The sequence below is a fragment of the Dama dama genome, chromosome 4 (assembly GCF_033118175.1).
Source record: "Dama dama isolate Ldn47 chromosome 4, ASM3311817v1, whole genome shotgun sequence".
NCBI lineage: Eukaryota > Metazoa > Chordata > Mammalia > Artiodactyla > Cervidae > Dama > Dama dama.
The window spans coordinates 24,491,571-24,516,197 of NC_083684.1; the positions used below are offsets into that span (position 1 = coordinate 24,491,571).

Here is a 24,627-nt window from a genome sequence, read left to right on the forward strand (position 1 = left end):
CAGAACCAGGAAGATATATATATTGTCTATTTGGATTTATTATATGTTTATGTAATATATAACCAGATATACAGATTTATATGGAGATTTATTATAAGGAATTGACTCACACAACTGGGAAGGCTAAGAAGTCTCTTGATCTCCTGTAGGCAAGCTGCAGACCCAGGAAAATCAGTGGTCCCACTCAGTTCAAGTCTGAATATCTGAGAACCAGGGATGCTAATGATATAAATCATAGTCCAGGCTGGAAATCATGAGACAGATGCGATGTCTCAGCTGAATCAGCAAGGCATGCAAAAAAGGGTCAGTTCATCCTTCCTCTGCCTTTTGTCCTATTCAGACACTGAACCCGTAAGATAAGGCCCACCCACATTGTTATTTTATTATTTATTTGTTTGGCTGTGCAGGTATTAGTTGTGGCATGTGGGTCTTCGATCTTCACTGAGACTTGCAGGATGTTTAGTTGCGGTATGTGGGATCTAGTTCCCTGGCCAGCGATCAAGCCAGTGCCCCCTGCACTGGGAGTTCGGAGTCTTAACCACTGGACCACCAGGGAAGTCCCCAAGGCTCACCCACATTGGGAAGTGTAATCTACTTTACTGAGACCACTGATTCAAATCAAATGATTGCTCATCTCATCCAAAATCATCCTCATGGGCACACCCAGCAATAATGCTTTTAATCTTGGGCATTCCATGGTGAGTCAAGTTGATACCTAAAATTAGCCATTGTACTAAATAACTATTTTTCAAGGAGAAATTCTGGACTACGTTTCAACTTATGTAGGTCCTAGCAAGAGAATGTTCTAGAGCAGCAGTCCCCAATCTTTTTGACCCCAGGGACTGGTTTCTTGGAAGACAATTTTTCGACGAATGGCATTGGGGGATGGTTTCAAGCACATCACATTTATTGTGCACTTAATTTCTATTATTACTACATCAGTTCCACCTCAGATCATCAGGCATTAGATCCCCAGGTTGGGGACCCCTGTTATAGGATGAGCCTTTAATTTTTAGTTAAGAGTCTTTGTCTTTAGATACGGCATTTCTCTGCTTGAGCTGTTCGATGATGGGTGACAAAAGTAAATGTGGGTAAACACCTTCTTAGGCAAGACTGCCTTTCCTGGGGTCTTCTCTCTCATCCACAAACTGCCCTGCAGTGCTGAGTTATAAAAAGAGATGGTAAAATGCAGAGTTATGTGAATGTTGGATTCTGACTGAGTTTCTGGGCTTTCTCTCCAGAGAGTGGTTGCTCAGGGACTGCCAGCATCTGCTTTGCCCACTCGAGACCAAGGATGCTACTTCCCTTACAAACAGGAAGACGGTAGAAGGAGTTGCCTCAGTAGCCTTGTGGAAACTTAAATTTGAAAAATGTATGGGCTTTTTACAGATAGGTCAAGAATTATGGGAAAATGCACTCATTCTGGCAGTATTTTCTATTTTTTTTCTCCCATGGTCCATTAGGCTGGGCAAGCAACTCTTTGTTGGGACTTTAGCAGCTACCATGATTATATGATGTGAAAACACTGCTCAGAACAGAGATTATCAAGGCAAATCAATAGGGATAGAAAGTAGATTAGTAGTTGCCTGGGGCTGGGAAAAGGGACTGGTTGCAAATAGGCCCTAGAGACCCTTTTAGGGTTGGAAATAATCCAAAATTGGATTGTGGTGATGGCTGCACAACTTTGTAAATTTAGTAAAAGTCATTTAAATTGTACACCTAAAATGAGTCAGGACATCCCCTGGTGGTCCAGTGGTTAAGAATCTGCCTTGCAAGGTAGGGGACACGAATTCGATCCCTGGTCGAGGAATTAAGAGTCCCCATGTCTCAAGGCAACTAAGCCTGTGTGCCGCAAATACTGAGTCTGTGCTCTAGAGCCTGTGAGCCCAAACTACACCTGTGCACCCTAGAGCCTGTGCTCTGTAACAAGAGAAGCCACTGCAGTGAGAAGCCTGCTCACGGCAACTAGACAGTAGCCCCTGCTTGCCACAACTAGAGAAAGCCTGAACACAGCAACGAAGACTCAGTGCAGCCAAAATAAATAGAGTGAATTTTATGGTACAGGAATTATAGAATAAAGATTTTAAACACACACGTGTGTACTGTACACACACACATACACATAGATACTTTCACTTCAAAAATCCCAGAATGCACACAATTTGAGCCATTCTTCCCCTGAAAGTTAGGAATGAAGAAATTTTCATTGTGCAGAACTAGATACAGCCTTTCACATTGCCTGTTATGTTGAAGTCTCATTGAAATTTAATCCCCTACTTGGAATCCTCTTTGTACTCACAAGAGAGGAAACAAACATGGTACAATGGTGTATTCTCCATGCAAAAAAGGGAAAGTTGTAAATGGTGCCTAAGCCCCAGGTTATTAATACCTGGAGCAAATGCTTCATTTCCTAAACACAGAAGATACTAATAACTATAACTATGTGACTATTATTCATGGTTTTGTGAACTCTGGAGTGGAGTAATATAATCACACTGTCTAAGATTTAATTATAATGACAATTATTTATAATACCATGTAGTAGTATATGTATGTGCAATTCCCCTTCTGTTTTATTCAAGCTAATAAATCAGCAAAATCATATTTAAATTTGCTTGATTCTTGGGTAACTTGCTTCTCATTTCTCTATTCAATTTTCACTCTGCACAATCTTGGTGTTTCTGTAAATCTTACAAGTTGAGATCATCAACTCAATATTTTCCCCTCTAAGAACGACTAAACAACAACAAAGAACATGAATACTGAGAATGAATAGGACATTACATTATGCAGGAAAATGTCTGGGGTTTTGAAAGCTGTATTTTTTGGCTCATCAATTTAATGAAGGTGGTTTTAAAGAATGTAATGTTCTAAATAGCAAAATGAAAAGGTTGAGTAATCAAAATTTATTATTGAAATCAGTGTAGTCTTTCTCTTTGCTTGCAGTAGTAGATTACTTTGTGACAAAACAGTGCAGATTTTTTTGGGGGAAAGTGAATATATTTTTATTTATTTTAAAATTCCCTGGGTACAGTGGATAGGAATCCACCTGACAGTGCAGAAGACATGGGTTCAATCCCTGGTCTGGGAAGATTCCACACAACTCTCAGCAACTAAGCCCATGTACTGCAACCACTGAGGCCATATGCTGCAACTACTGAAGCCCATGTGCCTAGAGCTTGTACTCTGCAACAAGAGAAGCCACTGCAATGAGAATCCCATGCAGAAGAGTAGCTCCCGCTAGCCACAACTAGAGAAAGTTTGTGCACAGCGACAAAGACCCAGTGCAGCCAAAAATAAATTCTCTACTGGTTTACTTTAGACCAGATGGTTTTGAGGAAACTTCCAGAAGAGACACTTTATGATTCCATACATATTCAATACAATTGCATTGCCTTATCATCCTGCACACAAAGTCTATTCCTGCCTCAGGGCCTTTGCACTTGCTATTCCCTCTACTTGATGGATCATTCCCTAGATGGTCATGGTCCACTCCCTAACTTAAGTCCCTGCTCAAATATCACTTCCTCAGAGCAGTCTTCCCTGATTAACCCATCTAAAAATAGCACACAGTCACTAGCCTTTTAGCTTGCTTTCTTTCTCTGCACAACATTTAGCTGTCTGTCTGACCTTACATGCTTGCCTTACTAGAATGCAAGGTTCATGAAGGCAGGGACCACATCATGTTCATTGTTATATCCCCAGATTCTTATATATTCCCCACATAATAATTGCTCAAGACATATTTCTTGAATTAATTACATGAATTTTAATTTGACTTCGAATATTTACTTTTTGCCTCCCTAACCAACCAATGCCTTCATGGGAGGCAGGCAAAAGTCCTGGTCGCTTATTTATCATCTCTAAAATGATTAGCTCAATTCTGCAAGGCTGCTAGACATTCAACCAAAGTTTACTGAATGAATGCCTTGGAACATGGGTGTGTGATACGGCTGACCAGTCAGCGTTGCCGGCAGGTGAACAAGAAATGTAATGTCTCACCTTTCAGCCCATATTTTACAAAATATACTTTTATGTATACCAATTCATCTGATCATTTTGTTAATACTTTACTAGGTCTTAAGGTCTGCCTGAAGAAACAAGCACTCAAAGAGAACAAGTGTTGATTTCTGACCTTTCGGTCAGTTAAGTCTCTCAGTCACATACGATTCTTTGGGACCCCATGGACTGTAGCATGCCAGTCTTCCATGTCCATCACCAATTCCCGGAGCTTGCTCAAACACACGTCCATCGAGTCGGTGATGCCATCCAACCATTTCATCCTCTCTCGTCCCCTTTTCCTCCTGCCTTCACTCTTTGCCAGCATCAGGGTCTTTTCAAATGAGTCAGTTCTTTGCATCAGGTGGCCAAAGTATTGGAGCTTCAGCTTCAGCATCAGTCCTTCCAGTGAATCTTCAGGGTTGATTTCCTTTAGGATGGATTGGTTGGACCTCCTTGCAATGAAATGCCACCACAGTGAGAAGTCTGAGCGCTCCAACTAGAGTAGCCCCCACTTGCCACAACTAGAAAAAGCCCAAGTGTGGCAACAAAGACCCAACACAGCCAAAAATAAAATAAAAAATGAAAATAAAAAAAGCTAATAAAGACTGTCTTGAAACATATATATGCATGGAGAGATTTTTTGAAAAGCGTTTATTAGTCTTCACAGTAGTTATTTCTAGACAGTGGGAACTTGCTAATGTTTACATTTTTTGGCTTTGCATTTCTCTCATTTGTATTTTTAAAGCCAATTTGAAGTTGTGAAAATGAAGTTTTTTTTTCTATACAATGCTTTAGTTTTTAATTTGTCAATGTGAATAGCATAAAAAATATCACTACTCATTTTCCTGGCTTTGTAATTCTCAGAACACAGCAAACTTCATTCTGAGACAACTTTTAATACTGATTTATAGTAAAGCAATAACAAATAAATAGAATGAACCAAAATTCTTTAGCTTTTTTTTGTGTCTGTTTTCCATATTTATGCCCATGTTATTCTCTGATCAAGAAAAAAGGTAAAGTGATGTTTTATAATATATCTTCATCTTTGCCAAAAAAACCTTTCCAGGATATTGAGCTCCCAAAACAGGCCAAAATCGGGCGTTAGGGACTCATTCTGGACTTTGGACCAACCTTAGAGGGCACACGTGAAACATGCGTATTTCCTTTTTTCTTTTGATGATTTGAAATACTTAAAACCCCCTTCTGCTTGTCTTTCACCGCAGGGATTTGTGGAAAATCTCTGCTGGTGCCAACAATATGGTCCCCAGATTAGGCTTAAAAGGTTTTGGGTTTTCTTTAATTCTGAACGGAGAAGCGTTTTTCATGGTTGCTGATGCAGCTTCGGGCACGTGAGGTTTCTTCACACGCTGAGTGGCTTGAGCGTCTGCGTGTTTATGTGTGCAAGTCTTTGTAAAGTGGGTTGGGGTGTGTGACGGTGGTTTTGAGCCCATGGCTTACGCACTCTACGAAGAAGCGCGTCCAGCCCTGTAGGTGGGAGCAGGTTTATCCAGTCTCGGGGCCGCGTGGGGAAACCCTCCACCAAGTCCTGCGGCTCCCAGCCCTGGCCACGGCGCGGCAGGGAGGGCGCTGGGGGCAACCGGGTGGCCCAGCAACAGAGGAACCAGCGCAGCCTGCGTCCGGGCAGGGTTCCGGACACGTGCTCTGCTGGAAAAAGGGACTCACTTTCCGCCCTCTGGAACGGTGCTTAGAGCGGAGATCTATCCTGGGAGGGGTTAGAGAAGCCCGAGGGTCCGGGCGCTGCAGCCTGGGGGAGGGGACAGTGGGCGGGGCGGCACCGCCTACAATCTATTCCCTGCGGAGCTGGCGGCGACCTCCGTCCGGCCTCACCCAGCCTCGGGCGCCAGGAAACTGAGACTGGAGGCGGCTCGCGCGTCGGGGGCGCCCTGACGCCCAGGTACGTACGACCCCCACCCCCCGCTCCCTAGACGGGGTCGGGACGGTTGGACCGGGCGGTTGCGGCTCCCAGACGCGCCGCACCGCAGCCTCTGTGACGCACGGCGCGGCCTCTGGCGCTGGACTGGCGGCTCGGCCCGGCGGGGGCGGGGCAAGCGCGGGAGGGAGGGGCGGGGCGGGGGCGGAGCGAGCGACGGAGGCCCCGCCCCGGGCCCGGAGGCGCAAGGACGCTACGGAGCAGGCGCGTCCTCCCCCCCCTCCCCCCCGCCGCCGCCGCCGCTGCCGCGCCGCCGCCGCCGCCGCCGCCGCCGCTCGCCCTTCTCAGGAGCTGCCGCTGCCGCCGCCATTTGCACGGGGACCCCGGTGACAGGGGCTCGGCAGAGGGGCGGAGGGAGGGGGGGAGGGCCCGCAGAGCCCCCGAGGGCGGGAGCGACGCCGCCGGCGCCGGCCGGGCTCCTTGCGCGACCGCGCCGCCCGCGGCGGGCCCCGAGCAGCAGCAGCAGCGGCAGCGGCAGCGGCAGCAGCAGCAGCAGCAGCCGAGGCCGGGCGTGCGCCTGAGGCGCGGCGGCGGCGGCGGCGGCCCTGCGGGCAGCCGGGAGGGGCGGGGGCAGCGGCCGCCGCCGTTTGATGGATCCGAGGATCGCCTGGTTCCAGCCAGAGCAGCTCGGACCGTCCAACAGTCTGTGGATGCAGATCTGGGAGACCACCCAGGGACTGAGGAACCTCTACTTCAACCACCACTGTCACAGCAGCGGCGGCGCGAGCGGCGGCGGCGGCAGCAGCACGGCCACCGGCGGGAGCGGCAGCAGCACCGGCAGCCCCAGCGGCGCGGCCCCGGCCCCGGCCCCGGCCGGCATGTACCGCTCCGGGGAGCGCCTGCTGGGCGGCCACGCGCAGCCGGCGGAGCAGCGGGACTTCCTGCCCCTGGAGACGACCAACAACAACAACAACCACCACCAGCCCGCGGCCTGGGCCCGTCGAGCCGCCGCGGGCCCCTCGGCGTCCCCGTCCCCCTCGGCGTCCCCGTCCCCGCACTCCTCGACCGCCGTCCCCGCGGCGGAGCCCGCGGACCCAGCCTCGGGCAGCAGCAACAAGAGGAAGCGGGACAACAAGGCTAGCACCTACGGACTCAACTACAGCCTGCTGCAGCCCAGCGGAGGGCGGGCCCCGGGGGGCGGCCGGGCAGACGGCGGCGGGGGCGTGTACAGCGGGACCCCGTGGAAGCGGAGGAACTACAACCAGGGAGTCGTGGGGTGAGTGGTGGCCTTGCGGCCTGGTGGCCTGGCCCATGCACACGCGCAGCCGGGCACACGCCCACAGAAAGGGGGCTGGGGGTGGGGAGCCTGGGTGAGGCCCCCCCAACCTCGGCCTGCCTTAGTTACTGGTCCTCAGGGGGCTGATGGCCATCCCTCCTCCGTCCACACCTTCCCCCAACCTTCCTTAGCAGTCCACACCTTTGCCCCTTCCCTCTCAGCTCCACGCCTTTTCTGGACATCCTCTCAACCCTCCACACCCTCCCCTCACCTCCCTTAGTCATTCACAGTCTCCTTCCTAACCGTTCACATCTTCCCTGGACCACCTCCCCCCACCCCCGATCCATCCACTCTTTCTTCCCATCCCCCCCCTCCCCCCCCAGTCAAACACACCTTCTCTCTTCTCTCCCCAGCCCTCTAGCCCTCCCCACCCTGCCCCCCCCATCATCACACCCCAAAATGAAGTCGCTTAGCACAGGCAAATCATTCATTCCCTGAGAACATTCCTGTGTTGGTGCCTTTCCATGGTACCGGACCTGGAGGTGCTTTCCTTGCCAAGAATAGAAACATCCAGAAAGCTCCTCCCCCTCCCCCAATCCCAAACAGGAATCGTGGCAGCCCTGAAAGGCTTTGCTGGCTATTGACCCTTTGGCCCATCTCTCTATGTTTTATTTCTTAGAATTTCCTATGTTAGTGATGCCTTGCTGTGTCGGGAGTGAGGAATGAGGTGACAGTTAAGCTTAGGCTGGTGGAGATGGTGAGCTCTTCTTTTCAGGCGGATGGAACTTTCTAGGAGTTCATGGTCTTTGGCCCCAGTTTCTCGCTGTCAAATTGTCATCCTGGCAGAGACAGCCAATGCTTTTCACTCTAGGGGGTAACTTTATGCTAATAAGTGAATGTTGCACCACTAATGACTTTCTGTTTAAAGTTCAGTTGTTACAAAATGGAATCTTACCTGACCCCTAGTGAATTGTGTACGTAAGCAGGGACTGGTTCCAGGTACATTTCCCCTGTGCTTGGATAGATTACGAAGTCTTTTTACAAAAATTTTGTAAAATGAAGGTTTTGGACTATGTGTGTGTGTGTGCGTGTGTGTAGCTTGAGTATGGAGAATGAGCTTTAAAATTGCTTTTCACATTTCAGATCCTGTTTTACATGTTGGGTTACAAGTAGGCAAATGAAATCACCATTAATAGTCCCTTGTGGAACCTTTTCTTAGATTCACCCATTCAGATCTGCCCTGCTTTGGCAAGCAGAGAGAGTTCTGTGTACCTTTTTGAAGGTCTGGGTAAAATGAGTTGGTGGGTTCCATCTGCTTCTAGTGGGCTGGTGTCTGCTCTATGCTACTATTACAACTCCCACCCTTTATGGGAAATGCAGTCAACCGTTTTAAGACTGGCACTGGTGTACATGTCAAACCTGTCCTCACTTTCCAGGGGGGGATCATTTTGGGTTGAGTCCTCTATTGCTAAGCTTCAAGGGCGCTCTCCATGGTCATCTTCTTTCAATAAAAGGCTCATGGTTCCATCCTGATAGCATTTCTAAGATGAAGCATAAACCTGTGGTTTGATGACAGGCAAATTGATATTGAGGGATTCTGATAGTTTCATTTCACAGGAAAAAGCTCCAGTTAAGTCATCACTGCCAGTTAAAACCTCCCAAGTTCCCCAATTTCGCTTTATTGAAGCATCTGCATATGTATGTAGCAAAGGTGTATTCTACATCCAAAATGCTGGCTGCCTCTCTTTTTGATAGCTTAGAAATTCCTTTTTACTTGCTAATTTAATGTTGAGGATACTGTAAAATGCCCACATTTGAACTTAGGTAGAAGCAAGATACTCTTAGTCCTGGATTCAAATACTACATTGTCCTTAAAGGGATTAAGGAGAGGAATTTCCATTTCCAGAGTAATTGCTGTTTAAAAACAGATTGTAAACCTATCTTAAAACTGATTATCGATTCATCATTCTTTTGCCGCCTCCTTTAGAAGATGTCAGCAGTTAAATTTTTTAAATTTTATTAAGTGGGACCTAAGTGTTTTGTAAAGAGTGTCCGAGTGCTTAAAAATTCTTTTTGTGATTTATGGATCCTTATTTCTTAACTTTTAGGAAATTCCTGCTGTTTTTAATACAGGTATTTAAAACTGAATTCAGAATGCACCTCAATGTTATGCTGTTCCGAGATTAAGTATAGTAGAACTATTGCGAGTTCTTGGGATGTGACTGACATTTAGCTAATAGGTTAAAAAATTGTTGTGGTCCTTGGCCTCTGAACTGGCATGACTGTCCAGGTAGGGAGAGGAAGAAAAGGCGCTTGAACAGTGGGCTGGAACCCTGGGGCAACTGGATACACACTGTGTCTCACATCTGTGATCTGTCTGTGTTCTGTTTTGCCACAGCAGGTTGACTTACTCCCTGAACACTCCAAGATACAGTTCAAAATCCTGAGTTCATTGCTCATGTTCTTGATTTTTTTTGTACTTTCTCTAAAATCTTGTAGTGCTTGTTTCATGCTCTTGGTATAGTTTGCTTATGTTTAATTTTCCTTTTACGTATATGTTTTCTCTTATCCACTAGGTCGCTAGTTAAGATGAAACTTCTTTCTTCCTTTCTTGTTTTAGTTGAGGTAAGATGGAAATTTCTTAAATGTAGAGTAAGATGTTTGCATAGCATCCTGAAGTCCTCATAGTCCTCTTTCAAAAGGACTCCTCTCATCCGAGCTTACCATCTCAGCCTTCACCAGGTATCCCTGATCCAGGGAGTTTGTTTGCTTTCCTTTTTTTCTTTATAAAGTTGCTTTCACTTACTCTACTTTTGGGGATTCATTCCCTTCTGACGCTGGCTATGGTTTAGGAAGAAGTCCACCTGCTCCTGGTTGTTCATGAAAATGAGCTTTAAGCTCTTTTCAAAGATTTAATTGTTGATCATCATGGAAAAAGAAGAGATGACAAAAAGTAGCAAACATAGGAAACTTTTGGAGATTCGGAGTCCTTGGTCCTGAGCCCAGGTGTCGAGAAGCTTCCTTTAGAAGGTGCTTGGTGCTTGTTCAAGCTCATGAGGATAGGTTTATGTTGGCTATGTGGCCAGAGCTGTAGATACTTTTCCAAGACTTGGATGACTTGTTCAAAATAATGTTTTGGAGTATGAATTTGACAGTGTGACATCAAGAAGTCTCTGCTGGGGAACTTGGGTTTAAGGAATAATTTCTTGAACTGGAATGATGGGGATTGAAATGGGAAAGAATGAATGTGAGAGGTACTGCAAGGTAAGAATGGGAAAGATTCTAACTCCCTTTGTGGATTTAAATCCATGTTATTAATAACAGCTTTGAATTTGAGTGACTGGGGAAATGTTAATGTTACTGTTGAACATAAGGATTAAGACCATTGGTTTGGAGCAAAAGGTACGGTGATGTTTAGATGGAACTGTCTAGCAGGGGGATGAAATTTGGGGGCTGAGATACAGTTGTTTTCACTGCAGTGGGGCAGTGTCCTTCCTTGTGAATGTTGTACAGCGTAGCACAGTTAAGTCCAAGATGCTGACACCATTCTTCAGCACTGACCTTATGGCCTCTTTCTATTTCTACACAATATGATCAGTGGGATTGATGTTAGTGCTGGCTCCAAAGTGATTGGGCAGATTAACATGAAAGAATTTAGAGGCCTTAGTCCAAGGGCTTGTTCTAAGTATAATTTGTTGGTGCTAGTGGTAAAGAACTCGCCTGCCAACGCAGGAGACATGAGAGATGCTCGAGCCCTGGGTGGGGAAGATCTGATGGAGAAGGAAATGGCAACCCACTCCAGTATTCTTGGCTGGAGAATCCCATAAACAGAGGAGCCTGATGGGCTATGGTCCACAGGGTCGCAAAGAGTTGGACGCAACTGAAGCGACTTAGCACGTAATGTCTATGTATTTGCATATGTAGCCCACAGGAATTCTTCAGTGCGCTAGGACCTTCAGGTTATTGAATTTTTCTGTATTTGGGTGCTGAAGTGTGCTTTCAAGAAGACATTAGGTTTTCTGCATTGTAGATTCTAGACTAACAATGTAATTCGTATTTGAGAATCTCACATCTGGTATACTGTGTACAACTAAGCTGCTTCCATGCCACAACTTACCTGTCTAAAATCTGTGACAATGAACAGCATCACCCTGTCAGAATCATTGGCATTTTAGCCTGTGGAATTTTTCTTCAGTACCCTTTAAGTTTTTAGGTGTTGAAAGGCAAAAGGGAACAGTGACTGGAGCTTTCTGGAATCTACCCTGGGTTCACACACACCTTCACACACACCGAAGGTTTAGCTTCTTTTGGAAATGAAGCATAAGAAAGTCTAAGGTAAAGTCTAAGGTAGGGAGGAGGAGGGCGTGTGTGTTACAGCAGTCTGGTCCTGGTGTGATAGATGGCCTTACGTCACAACTTCTTCTATGAAACCCCTACCAGTAAATCCTAGTGTTAGGAGTCTACAAGGTCCATGGGAAGAAAATATACGGGCTCCCTTGCTGATACTGAACTGATCAGATAGTTGCGGTTAGGTATTCTTATACCTGTTGAAGCTGAGAAAAATTTAAGGCACTTTTCTAGGGAAAGTAGAAAAGCAAGGTGTTGTGTGATTTTACTTAACTTTCTGCTTTTCCTTTAGAATAAAATTTAGTGGAGAAAACTGTTCCAGGATCACACCCACTGCACTGAAGACTGTTAATCATTTATGTACACATAGGTATGGAGTTGTCTTGAAGGGGCTATAGGCCAGAGAGGATGCTCATTGGAGAATTAGGGTCCAGCTCCCAGCAGCTGACTGAGACTCCTGTTTTGACTCTTTCCTGCAGAGCTGGCTGAACAGCTCAGCCTGCTTCAGGAATTCAGAGGACGGCCAATAGAATGTTCTTTGTAACCCTCAGAATATTTGTTAGGGACTCAGTTGCTGCAGAACACCAAAAAGACTTGCAATTCATTTTTACTATTTTTGACATGACACAAAATTATTTTTTTCTAAGAGTATTTATTGATGTTGAGGATGCCCTCAAGCTAGACTTTTCATTAATTTGAACCCAAACAGCATCTGTTAATTTACTCCATCCTGTAAGTTACTTGATGATATTAGAGACTTCTGTTTACCTAAGGGCTTTGGGTCATGTTGACGTCAGAGTTAAAAGATTTTGGGAAAAAACTGAATGTGGAGATATTTTTGTTGTGTACTGGCTCCTTAATCACTTGAACAGTGTCAGAGTATGAAAAAAAATCTTGCCATGTGCATAAGAGATTTCACGTAGTGTCTAGTAACTGATCTCTGGAATTATAGCTCAAGTCATGCTTTCTGCTAAAATAGTTTGAATAGTATGCAGAAACCTATGTTTTCAAATTAGTTGCTTTATTAAAAATGCTCTATTCTGTAAAAATGCTCATGGAGCCTTTTTACCATGTTCCATATACTAACATATACTATGTTAAGCTTTTTGTATTTGTTATATTTTTCTCATGCGTTAGCCCCATCTAATTTGTTTTAAACTTTTTATTTTTATTTATTTTTTATTTTTTTAAAACTTTTTATTTTGAAATATAGATTCCCAGAAAGTGGCAGAATATAATACAGAAAGATCCCATGTTGCCTTCACCTAGTTTCATGCAGTGATCACATCTTACATAAATATTGTTTAATCTCAAAACCAGGAAATTGACATTGTTATAATCCGTAGCATTACTCAGATTTCGCCAGTCCTGTGTACACTCATTTGTGTAGTGTGTGTATGTTTAGTTCTGTGCAGTATTACATGTGTAGATTTGTGTGACCACCACCACAGTCAATACAGAACTATACCATCACCTCATGCTATCCCTTGATTTTTCTGCACACATCCCCTCATTTCTGACCTCTAGCTACTAATCTGTTCTCCATATTTACATTTTTTTCATTTTGAAAATGTTGTATAAATGGAATCATATAGTAGTTTGACTTTTTTCCATTTACCGTAATTCCTTGAGTTCTATCCAAAATTTTGTATGTCTTAATAGTTCCTTCCAGGTCTTAGTTGCACACGCTGGATCTTTAGTTGTGGCGTGTGGGATCTAGTTTCCCAACCAGGAATCAAACGCAGGCCTCCTGCACGGGGAGCCACAGGACCAGCAGGAAAGTCCAGTCGTTCCTTCCTCGTTAATGCTGAGTAGTGTCCAGAGGGCTTCCTTGTGGCTCAGCGGTTAAGAATCCCCCTGCAGTGCAGGAGCCGCAGGAGACGTGGGTTCGACCCCTGGGTTGGCAAGATCCTCTGGAGGAGGGCATGGCAATCCACTCCAGTATTCTTGGCTGGATCCCATGGACAGAGAAGCCTGGAGGGCTACAGACCATGGGGTCGCAAAGAGGAGTTGGATACGACTGAAGGGACTTAGCGCGCATGCATAGTGTTCCAAAATTTGGAAGTACCACAGTTTAACGATGGAAGGACATTCCAGAAGAGTTTGTATATAGTTTTTGGCTTTTGCAAACAAAACTGTTTCATGAAGTACACATTTTTATGTAGATATAAGCTTTCATTTTGGAGGGATAAATGCCCAAAAGTGCTGGGTCATTTGGTAAGCACATATTTTGAAAGAAATGGGTAAACTGTTTTCTAGAGTCACTGTATCAGATTACATTCCTGCCAGCAATGTATGTGTGATCTGGTTTCTCTGCATCCTTGCCAGCATTTGGTATTATCACTATTTTATTTTAGCTGAGTAGCAGTAGTTTATTATGCTTTTATCATAATAACCTTCTCATGAATAACTCCACCTAATTTTAACTTTAATTTTTATTTTAAAAACTTCTTGGCAGTATTGAGAACATCTGCAGTTAAAAATCTAAGTAAAATTGACTTAAAAGGGCCTTATTTATCGATTTGCTTTGATTTTAGCAATATCGCTTGAACTCTCTTATCTTTGAATTACTCTGCAGTGTTTCCTTTACATGTTTCTTTTTCTTGGAAACTGGAATGAAGTAGAGTTTTATTTAACTAAAAACATGTAAAAGAGTAACCGCAGAGTTGATTTCAAAATTTAGAGTCCTTCTTTTCATATGTTTTGAATAACCTTTATCTTCTCTTGGCTTGGCTGTATTTTGGGGGAATAAACCCTGTGCTTAGTGGGGATTTTTTTGTTGTTGTTGCTGGTGGTAGTAACAATATTTTTATATCTGAACAATGCCTTCAGACTGTGTAGAATAAATATTTTATCTTCATACCTCTGCTAAAATAAACTGTGTTTCATTGGAACCATTTTCTGGCCTGAGAATTGGAACCTGGTCTTTAATTTTTCGTTAGCAATCCCTTGGAGTCACTGTTTCGATTTTGTCAAAATAACATAACTGTTAGAACTGTCACGTTTGTATTATAAGTTAAATTTATTATATTGTAAATTTCTGCCAAAGCAAGAGTAAGGATGCCTTGGGATTGTGGTTGTGGAGTTATCGTTTAGTAATTTGGATTTGGTCTTCCCTTGTGGCTCAGCTGGTAAAGAATCTACCTGCAGTGTGGGAGACCTGGGTTCAATCCCTGGGCTGGGAAGATCCACTGGAGAAGGGAAAGGCTACACACTCCAGTATTCTGGCCTGGAGAATTCCATAGGCCTTATAGTCCATGGGGTTGCAAAGAGTCAGACACAACTGAGCGACTTTCACTTTCACTTTGGATTTACTAAAGTGTTAGGCCTGTGATGAGGTTTTAAATTTGATGTCTTTATTATTTTCTTCACCCTTTGTTTTCTTCTCTGTTTGAGGTGTTAATACCACTGTTTGTTAGGATACTTGTTTTTAAAACCAATATATATTTATTTGTTACTTAATAAGTGCTAATTGTCAAAAAAAAATAGAAAAGTACAACTAAACCAAATGAAGAAAAAATAGCCCCTCTAATACTACTACCAGCACAGAACTACTGTTAGCACATTTTTAGACTTTTTAATGTATGTATACATGTATTTCGTTTTTTCTATCATTATGGACTCCACTATGGGTATGCTTAAATTTTTTTTCCCCCCGTATTTAAGGAAAAAATTTTTTTAAATAACAGAAATGTATTCTCTTGCAGTCTGGAGGCCAGAAGTTAGAACTGGTTTCTAAGATTGTTTTCTACTTTGGGAGAAGGGCCTCAGACTAGTGTGGGCATACTTTTTTTTTTAAGACTTAAAATTTTTTAAAATTTATTTATGTTTGGTTGCCCAGGGTCCTCGTTGCTGCCGCACAGGCTTTGCGGCGAGCAGGGATTGCTCTTCACTGAGTGCCCGGCTTCCCATTACCGTGGCTTCTCTCGTTGCGGAGCACAGGCTCTGCCACACGGGCTTCCACAGTTGCGGTACTCGCGCTGAGTACTTGTGGCTTGGCGTCCCGAGAGTGTGGGCTTAAGTGGTGAACGAGATTTGTTGCTCCAGGGCACGTGGGATCTTCCTGAACCAGGGATCGAGCCTGTGTCCCCTACATTGGCAGGCGGATTTCCATCCATTGTACCACCGAGAAGTCCTATGGGCATCCTTTTTTGAGTTAAAAATATTTATTAATGTAACAAACATCTTGCATATGAAATACATTTCTACAGCATTTTTAAATACCTCATTACCTTTAGTATGACTCCGTGTACCTACTGTGTGTGGACGTGATATTCCCTTATTTGAATGTGCCTTAATTTATTTCACCAGCCCCCAGGTGAACATTTAGTTTGTTTTTCCAGACGTTTGTTTTTTTATAAAAGATGTTTTTAGCTAACCCTTTGCCCCAGAGAGGATTATTTATTTTTCTACTTATTTTTACTTAGATAAAATTCATATGCTGTCATATTTGCCCTTTTAAAATGTACAATCCAATGGTTTTTAGAATATTACAAGACTGTGTAATCATCACAGCTATCTAATTCCAGAGCATTTTCATTACCAAAGAAAGAAACCCTGTACCCATCATTGCTCTCCACTCTTCCCTTCTCCTTCAGATCCTGGGCGCCTCAGACAGACTTTCTGTCCCTGTGGATTTATGATTCTGGACATTTCATAAGAATGGGATCCTGTAATATGTGGCCTTTTGTGTCTGACTTCTTTTCGCTTAGCATGTTTTCAGTGTTTATTCATGTTGTAACATGTATCAGTCCTTCATTTCTTTTATGCCTAAATATCCCAGTGTATGAATATACCACATTTTCTTTATCTGTTTATTAGCTGGTGGACATTTGGTTTGTTTCCATCTTTTGGCTATTATAAATAGTGAACATGCATGTATAGAATCTTTTGTGGATATGTGTTTTTATTTTTCTTGGGTAAGTGCCTAGTAGTAGAATTATATAAAGTTATTTATTATATAAATATAAAATTATATTATATAAAGTGGCTATAGTATTTTTCATTCTCAACACCAGCAGTGACTGAGGGTTTCTAGTTTCTCCATGTTCTTGTCATCACTTTGGATTATCTGTCTTTTTGATTATAGCCATTCTCGTGAGTGTAAAGTGGTATCTCATTGTGTTTTTGATTGCATTTCCCTAATAACTAAGGAAGTTGTTGAGCATCTTTGCATGCGCTGGTAGGCTGCATGTATGTCTTCTTTGAAGAAATGTCTATTCAGGTTGCTTGCCCGTTTTTTCTTTTTTTTAGTGGATTGTCTTTTTACTGTTTATTGTTAGAGTTCCTTATGTATTCTGGATTATATACCCTTATCAGATAGGTGATTTGTAGGTACTTTCCCCCATTTTGTGGATTGTCTTTATACTTTCTTGATATTATCCTTTCAAGCAAAAGTTTCATTATTTCTATTTTATAAATTCCAATTTGTCCATTATTTTTTTTTCTGTTGTTAGTGCTTTATGTGTCATGTCTAGGAAACCCTTGTCTTATCCAAGATCACAAAAATCGACCCTTAATTTTTTCTTTTAAGAGTTTAACAGATTTAGGTCTCTGATCCATTTTGAATTAACTTTTATATATGGTGTGAGGTAGACGTCCAACTTCATTCTTTTGCCTGTTAATATCAGGTTGTCTCAGCACCATTTGTTAAAGACTGTTCTTTCCCCTTGAATTGTCTTGCTACATGGTTATTTCTTGAGGATAAAGTTTTAGATTGGAGAATGTTTATATCTTTTAAGGCTTTTTTCACATTTTCCTGTGGAAGATCAAGTCAGTTTACCCTAATGTCAGTAGTGTGCACGAGTCCAAATTTTCCCTAAATCTCCACCAATGCTTCATATTACAAATAAAAACAAATACCAATACAAAATAAAACAGTTTCTTGCCAATTTTATAGGTAACAAATAGAATCTTACTGATTTCATTTGTGCATGCCTTCACATTACTTGCCTGTGTATTTTTCTTTTCTATTTCTTATTTTCCTTGTCTGTCTTTCTCTTGGAAATGTTGTCTTATTAATTTGTAAGAGCCCTTGATCTGTCCTATTACAAATGCATGTAATTTAAACTTCTGATCTTATGATTTATAGTTTTTATTAGAATATAACTTACATAGAATAAAATTCACGCATTTAAGTTGTATAAGTAGGTGACTTTTGGAAATATATACAGTTGTGTAACCATAACAGTAAGTAGGAAGAAGATATAAAATATTTCCATCACTCAAAAGGTACCCTCATGCCAATTCAGTCATTCCCTTTCCCCCCCATCCTTTGCCCTAAGCATCCACTTTTGCCTTTTCTGGGATTTCAATTAAATGGAATTAAATATATTACATACAGTATATAATCTTTTGCACCTGACTTCTTTCTCTTACCATGATGTTTTGGAGATTCATCCATATTGTGTGTAGTATTGTTGTTTGTTAGTTTTGAATGCCAAGTAGCATTCCATTGTATGGATCTATCACAATATGTTCATCTGTTCTTTATGACCTGTAGATTTTGCAAACATACCCACTCTTTTTGGTTCTATATCACTTACTATTTTGTGACTCATCTCTGAACAGACCAGAATGAGCCACACATTTTTTGGTTGGAAAATCAACTGCTACATGCAAGCTACTGTGCTAGGCTTTTTGTGGGAAGTAAAGACAAAAAACATTCTCTGCCTTCTAGGAAATTAGGGGCTGGTTGGATAAACTATTAATAGATAAGGTGGAGAGGTTGCTTTTGACTAGTGAGATAAGACAAACTTTGAGAAGAGTGGAGATTTTTGCTGTTTTGAAACATTGGTTAGGTTGTGGAGGATTGGAAAGGACAAATTGATTGTATGGGTTTCATATGATAAACCCTACAGGGATAGGTTGGATATACAGTTGTCCCTGGATTCCATGAGCCCCCGTCGATACCAAAATATGAAATGGGCACTCCCTTATGAAAAATAGTGTAGTGCATTGAATACAGTTGGCCCTGTCTGTCCGTGGGGTTTGCATCTGCAGAATCAACCGACTTCGACTGAAATTTTGATCCATGGATACAGAGGACCAACTGTGTGGTCTTTAGCATAATTGAGATAGATGGGGAGCAGGATCTACTATGATGGTTGACCTTTCTCAGGAATTGTAAGATCTGAAATTACTTCATTTCTTTAAACCTTTTTATTATGGAAAATTACAAACAGTATGGAGTTAGACAAAAGAGATAATGAACTTCCATGTATTCATTATGAAACTTTGATAGTCATCAACCCATGACCAAACTCATTTCACCTGCATGCCAATCCATTTCCATCCCACTTTATTTTGAAGCAAAGCCCAAGTGTCACATCATTTTACATAAGTATATCTATATATCTCTCTAGATAAGTATTTTAAAAGAAACCATTGTCATAATACCATTATTACACCTGAACGAACAGATTACAGTAACTCCTTAGAAAGTGACAGTTGCTCAGTCGCGTAGCCGTTCCCTTCTCCAGGGGATCTTCCCAACCCAGGGATGGAACCCAGGTCTCCCACACTGCAGGCAGATTCTTTACCAGCTGAGCCACAAGGGAAGCCCAGATAACCCCTTAGTTGCATCATATATCCAATGTTTGTATTTCCTCTCCCATAATTATTTTTTTTAACAGTTTGTTCAAATCAGAGTCCAGATGAGTTTCTTGCATTGCTATTGGTTGAAATGCCTTTTAAGTCTTCTAATCAACAGCTTCTCTGCCATCTGTTTTCCCTCCTATTAATTTATTTGTCGAAGAAACTGGGTTGTTTTTCCTATAGACTTTTCTACTTTCTGAGTTTTTCTATTAATAATTGCATTCCTGTGGTGTCAATTTAATATGTTCCGTTGTCCCCCTGTATTTTCTCTAAGTTTGTGATTAGATCTAGAGTCTTGTCTAGATTTTTTTGTCATTTGCAAGAATGCTTCATAGACAGTGGTGTGTACTTTCCCCAGGAGAGACATAGTGTCTGAATGTCTTTTTTTTGTAATATTAGTAGCCATTAATGATCATTGTTTATATGTATTAGCTCATTATTAGGGTTGTAAACATTGTGATATTCTTATTGTCTTGATCTTTTCTCAGTTATTAGCTGGAACACTCGTAAAAGGAGAAACTTTTCCTTCTCAGCCATTGGGCTGTCTTGAAGGTACAATTCTCATAGGGAAAAGAGGGTAGGAGTGGGAAAGGGGATATAACTTTTTAACTAGCTCTCTTAATGAGCTCTAATGCCTAAGGAAAGAGAAGCAAGGTGGGCTGCAAGAAGCTGAAGTGGGCTTTGGACCAGTGCTGGTGTGTGGGAAAGACAGTCTTGAGCTGTCCTTGGCCTTTGGGCTGCGGCTGGGACTGTCAGGGGACCCCTTGGCCCATAGCCACACCTGACCTTTGCTTTCAGCTTGTGGTAGCTGAAGAAAACCACGATGGATGTAGTGGCCTGTGAGCCTCTGCTCAGGAGGCAGAATTCTCACAGCCTTACCTCAACAACCAGGAGTAGTAGTACATTTATTTTTTCCTTTAAATTAAACTTGGATTATGTTTCTTCATCTTGTGCTAATACTCTTTAGCCTTGGGCTAATATAACCCATACAGCTTACAACAGGAAGGATTCCTGCTGGGAGTAAATCTTGAACACTTTGCCTCCAATCAAATACTTTTTAAAAAACATCTATTTGCATATTAAAAACCATGTAGCAAGCTTGTAAAGGAAGACTCCAAGAAGATGACCTGAACTGAGCCTCTAGGTCATGGTTTGGCTTCAGCTTCCTTAGGAGTTTGTGGTCACCCCTTCTGGGGAGTCAGTAGGCAGGGAAACTGTAAGACCTGGCAAAGTGGAGATGTTCATGGATGTTTCTCTGCTGAAGTGCTGATCTTCTGTCTTTTCTCCCTAAGAGCCCGGTGTGTGTGTTTTATTTATATCTGTGTGTCTGTATCTGTGTGTGTGTGTGATTTTTTTCTTGAGCAGTTTTATGTTTATGGAAAAATTGAACAGAAATGACAGAATTCTCATACTCCCTCACTTCCCCACCCCCACCCCAGTTTCCCTTTAATTAACCTACTGTATTTGTAACACTCGATGGGGCATATATTGATGCAGTATGATTAATTAAAGTCCATCGTGTAATTGGGATTAACTTTGTATTGTGCATTTTGTGGGTTTGGCAAATGTGTATAATGACGTGTTTCCATCATTACCCAGAATGATATCCCATAGGATAGTGTTATTAGCGAACTGCCCCATGTTCTTCCCATTCATCCTTTTCTCCCCCAAGCCTCTGGCAACCACTGATCTTTTTGCTGTCTCCTTAGTTTTGCCTTTTTCAGAATGTTACATAGCTGGAGTCACACAATATGTGATCATTTCAGATTGTCTACTCTCACTTAGCAGCATGAGTTTGAGGTTCCTCTGTATCTTTTCCTGGCCTGCTAGCTCCTTTTTTTTGGTTGAATAGTACCCCGTTGTGTGGATGTGCCACAGCTTATTTATCCAGTTACCTGTTGAAGGATATCTTGATTATTCCAGGTTTTGGCTATTGTGAATAAAGCTGAATGCAGGTTTTTGTGTGAATATCAGTTTTCAGCTACTTTGGGCTAGTACCAAGGAGTGTGAAATTCCTGAATGGATGCTAAGAGTTTATTTAGTTTTATAGGAAACTTCCAAACTGTCTTCCAAAGTGGCCACACTATTTTCTATTCCCACCAGCAATGAACGAGAATTCTTGTTGTTCCACATCCTCTCCAGCATTTGATGTTGTCATTGTTTTAGATTTTGGCCATTCTAATAGATGTGTAGTGATATCTTATTGTTTTATTTGCAGTTCCCTAATCATATATGATGTTAGGTATCTTTTCATATTACTTTTTTGTCATCTGTATTTTCTTTGGTGTGGTGTCTCCTTCGATTTTTTGCTTTTTTAAGAAATTGAAGTATAGTTGACTTACAATATTGTATTAATTTCAGATGTACAGCAAAGTAATTTGATATGGATTATACTCCATGTTTTGCTCCTTTTTAAATTGACTTATTTATTGTTGAGTTTTAAATATTTTGGATACCAGTCGTTTATTAAATACGTGTTTTGTAAAATATTTTTCCTAATCTTTGGCTTGCTTTTTCATTCTTTTGATAGTGCCTTTTGCAGAGAAGAGGTTTTTACTTTTGTGAAGCCCAGTTATAGCAATTTTCTTTCATATATCGTGTTTTTGGTATTGTGTCTGAAAAGTTATGGGCAAACCCAAGGTCACCTAAATTTTTTTCTATGCTATCTTCTAGGAATTTATAGGTCTGTGTTTTACATTTAGGTATATGAGCCATTTTTTAGTTAATATTTATGAAAGATAGACCATCTGTGTCTAGATTGATTGTTTTGCATGTGAGTGTCCAGTTGTTCAGCACTGTTTTCTAAGAAGACTGTCCTTGCTCCTTTGAATTGCCTTTGTTCATTTGTCGAGGATCAGTGGACTGTGTTTTGTATAGGTATATTTCTGGGCCCTCTCTTCTGTTCCATGTCTAATCTTTCCCCAGTACTGCACAGTCGTGATTACTTTAGCATCATTGTTAAGTCTTGAAGTCAGGTAATGTCATTCCTCTGACTTTATTCTTCTCTTGCTGCATTATTTTCACAATTCTGGATCTTTGGCTTTTCCATGTATATTTTAGAATTAGTTTGTCATTATGCACAAAATGTCTTGCTGGAATTTAGATTGGGATTTCATTGAATCTATAGATCAAGTTGTGAAGAAATGGAATAGCCCTCTATTTCTTTAGGTCTTTGATTTCTTCCATCAGAGTTTTCTTTTGTGAAATTATGTTGTTAGATTTATACCTAAGTGTTTCTGTTTGGGTTTTCTGCTAATGTGTATGGTAATTGCATTTTAAATTTTAAATTTCCATTGTTTGTTGCTTGTATTTAATATAGCAGTTGACTTTTTAAATTAACTTTGTATTCTGTAACCTTACTAGAATGGTTTACTAGTCCTGGGAATTTTTTTGTTGTTTCTTTGGGATTTTCTACATAGATAATCATGTTAGTAGCAAACAAAAGCAATTTTGTTCTTTCTTTCCAGTACATATACTTTTATTTCCTTGTTTAGTCTTATTGTGCTAGGAGTTCCAATATGATGTAGATTAGGAGTGGCGAGAGTGGACATCTTGCCTTATTCCTAATCTTAGTGGGAAAACATCTAATTTCTCATCATTAAATAGCTGTAAGATTTTTGTAATATATTCTTTATCAAGTTGAGGAACTTCCCTTCTATTTCTGGTTTGCTGAATGTTACTTTTTTTCTTTCCTTTTTTTTTGGCCACTCTGTGAGGCATGCAGAATCTTAGTAGATTGGTACAAAAGTAATTGCGGTTTCGGACTGTCAATTTTAAATCACTGTATTATAGCTAGGCTCAAACACATCTTATTAATCAAAATAGGAACCATTACAATCAGCACATTTTTGCCACTGAGAAAGAAGTTTGTTTATTCCTATAGTGTAGGAATCTGTGCTTCAGGATTCGATGAACTCTTGGAGAGCATTTTCTGCCTCCTGCTGGTTGTGGAACGTTTTGCCTGCAACAAGTTGTGGAGAGGATTGAAGTAGTTATCCATTGGCGAGAGGTCAGGTGAATAAGGCAGGTGAGGCAAGACTGCATAGCCCAATTTATTCAACTTTTGAAGCGTTGGTTGTGCAACATGCAGACAGGCGCTGTGGAGAAGAATTGGGCCCTTTCTGTTGACCAGTTGTAGTCCTTGCCGTTTTCAGTGCATCTCGTCGATTTGCTGAGCATTCTTGTCGGACCTCATGGTTTTGCCAAGATTCAGAAAGCTGTAGTGAATCAGACCGGCAGCAGACCACCAAACAGTGACCACGGCCCTTTTTCTGGTGCAGTTTGACTTTGGCAACTGCTTGGTGCTTCTCCGTCCAGCCACTGAGCTGGTTGTCACCGGTTATCGTATAAAACTCTTTGTCACAAGTCACAATCCGATTGAGAAATGATTCGTTGTTGTGTAGAATACATAAGATGACACTTCAAAACAACAATTTTTTTGATTTTCAGTCAGCTCATGAGGCACCCACTTACCAAGCTTTTTCACCTTTCACCAGTGTATTTCAAATGCCGAGTGACCATAGAATAGTCAATGTTGCGATCTTTGGCAACTTCTGTAGTTGTAAGAGGATCAGCCTCAATGATGGTTCTCAGTTGTCAACTTCCAGTGGTCGGACATTACCCTCCTCATCTTCAAGGCTCTTGTCTTCTTTGCAAAACTTCTTGAACCACTACTACTGTGTACGTTTGCTAGCAATTCATGAGCCAAATGTGTTGTTGATGTTTCGCATTGTCTCCGCTGCTTTATGACCCATTTTTTTTTTATGACCCATTTTGAACTTGAATAAAAAGATCTCTTGAGTTTGCTTTGTCTAATATCATTTTCATAGTCTAAAAAAATAAAAGAGCAAGTGTCACTAGCAAAAGACATAAAGCGAAAAATGTGCATTAAAATGATGTATAATGTAACCACATTTATTTAATAATGTATTCCAATATCAAAGAACAAAATTCAGCAGCGCAAAAAGAGCTATTACTTTTGCACGAACCTAATAGTTCCCTAACAAGAAAGCATGGAGTTCTAACCACTGGACTGCCAGGGAATTCCCTTGCTGAGCGTTTTTGATTGGGTGTTAGATTTTTTCTAAATGCTTTTTGTGTCAATTTAATATGATTATCGGATTTTTCTTCTTTAGTCTGTTGATGTGATGTAAATTTATTTTTGAATGTTTACTCAGTCTTGGATACCTGGAATAAATCCCAGTTGGTCATGGTGTATAATTCTTTTTGTACATTGTTGGATTTGATTTACTCATATTTTGCTCATATTTTTACTTCTGTGTTCAGGAGAGATACTGGTCTGTAGTTGTTTTGTTCTTAAATGTTCTTGGTTTGAGGATTAAGCTGATGGTCTCAGAGAATGAGGTAAGAACGTTCCTCTGCTTCTGTTTTCTGGAAGAGATTGTGGAGAATTAAGATAATTTCTTCTTCAGTCTTTGGTAGATTTCCCTAGTGAACCCATCTGGGGTTGGTGCTTTTTATTTTAAGAGGGTTGTTAATTATTTACTAGATACAG

The 24,627-nt window shown here is 41.6% G+C and overlaps 1 protein-coding gene across 2 annotated transcripts in view; it reads left to right on the forward strand.

Moving 5' to 3' along the window:
- Positions 1-6,517: 6,517 nt before the first annotated feature.
- The window catches only part of TENT4B (terminal nucleotidyltransferase 4B), a 66,503-nt gene continuing 48,393 nt past the window's right edge, over positions 6,518-24,627 (forward strand). Inside the window, exon 1 of one of the 2 annotated variants that reach the window (XM_061138463.1) lies at positions 6,518-7,169. In XM_061138463.1, coding sequence (XP_060994446.1) covers positions 6,544-7,169 — 626 coding nt within the window. In that variant the 5' untranslated portion in view covers positions 6,518-6,543. The remainder of the gene's footprint in view (positions 7,170-24,627) is intronic. The other variant, XM_061138462.1, reaches the window with a different exon arrangement.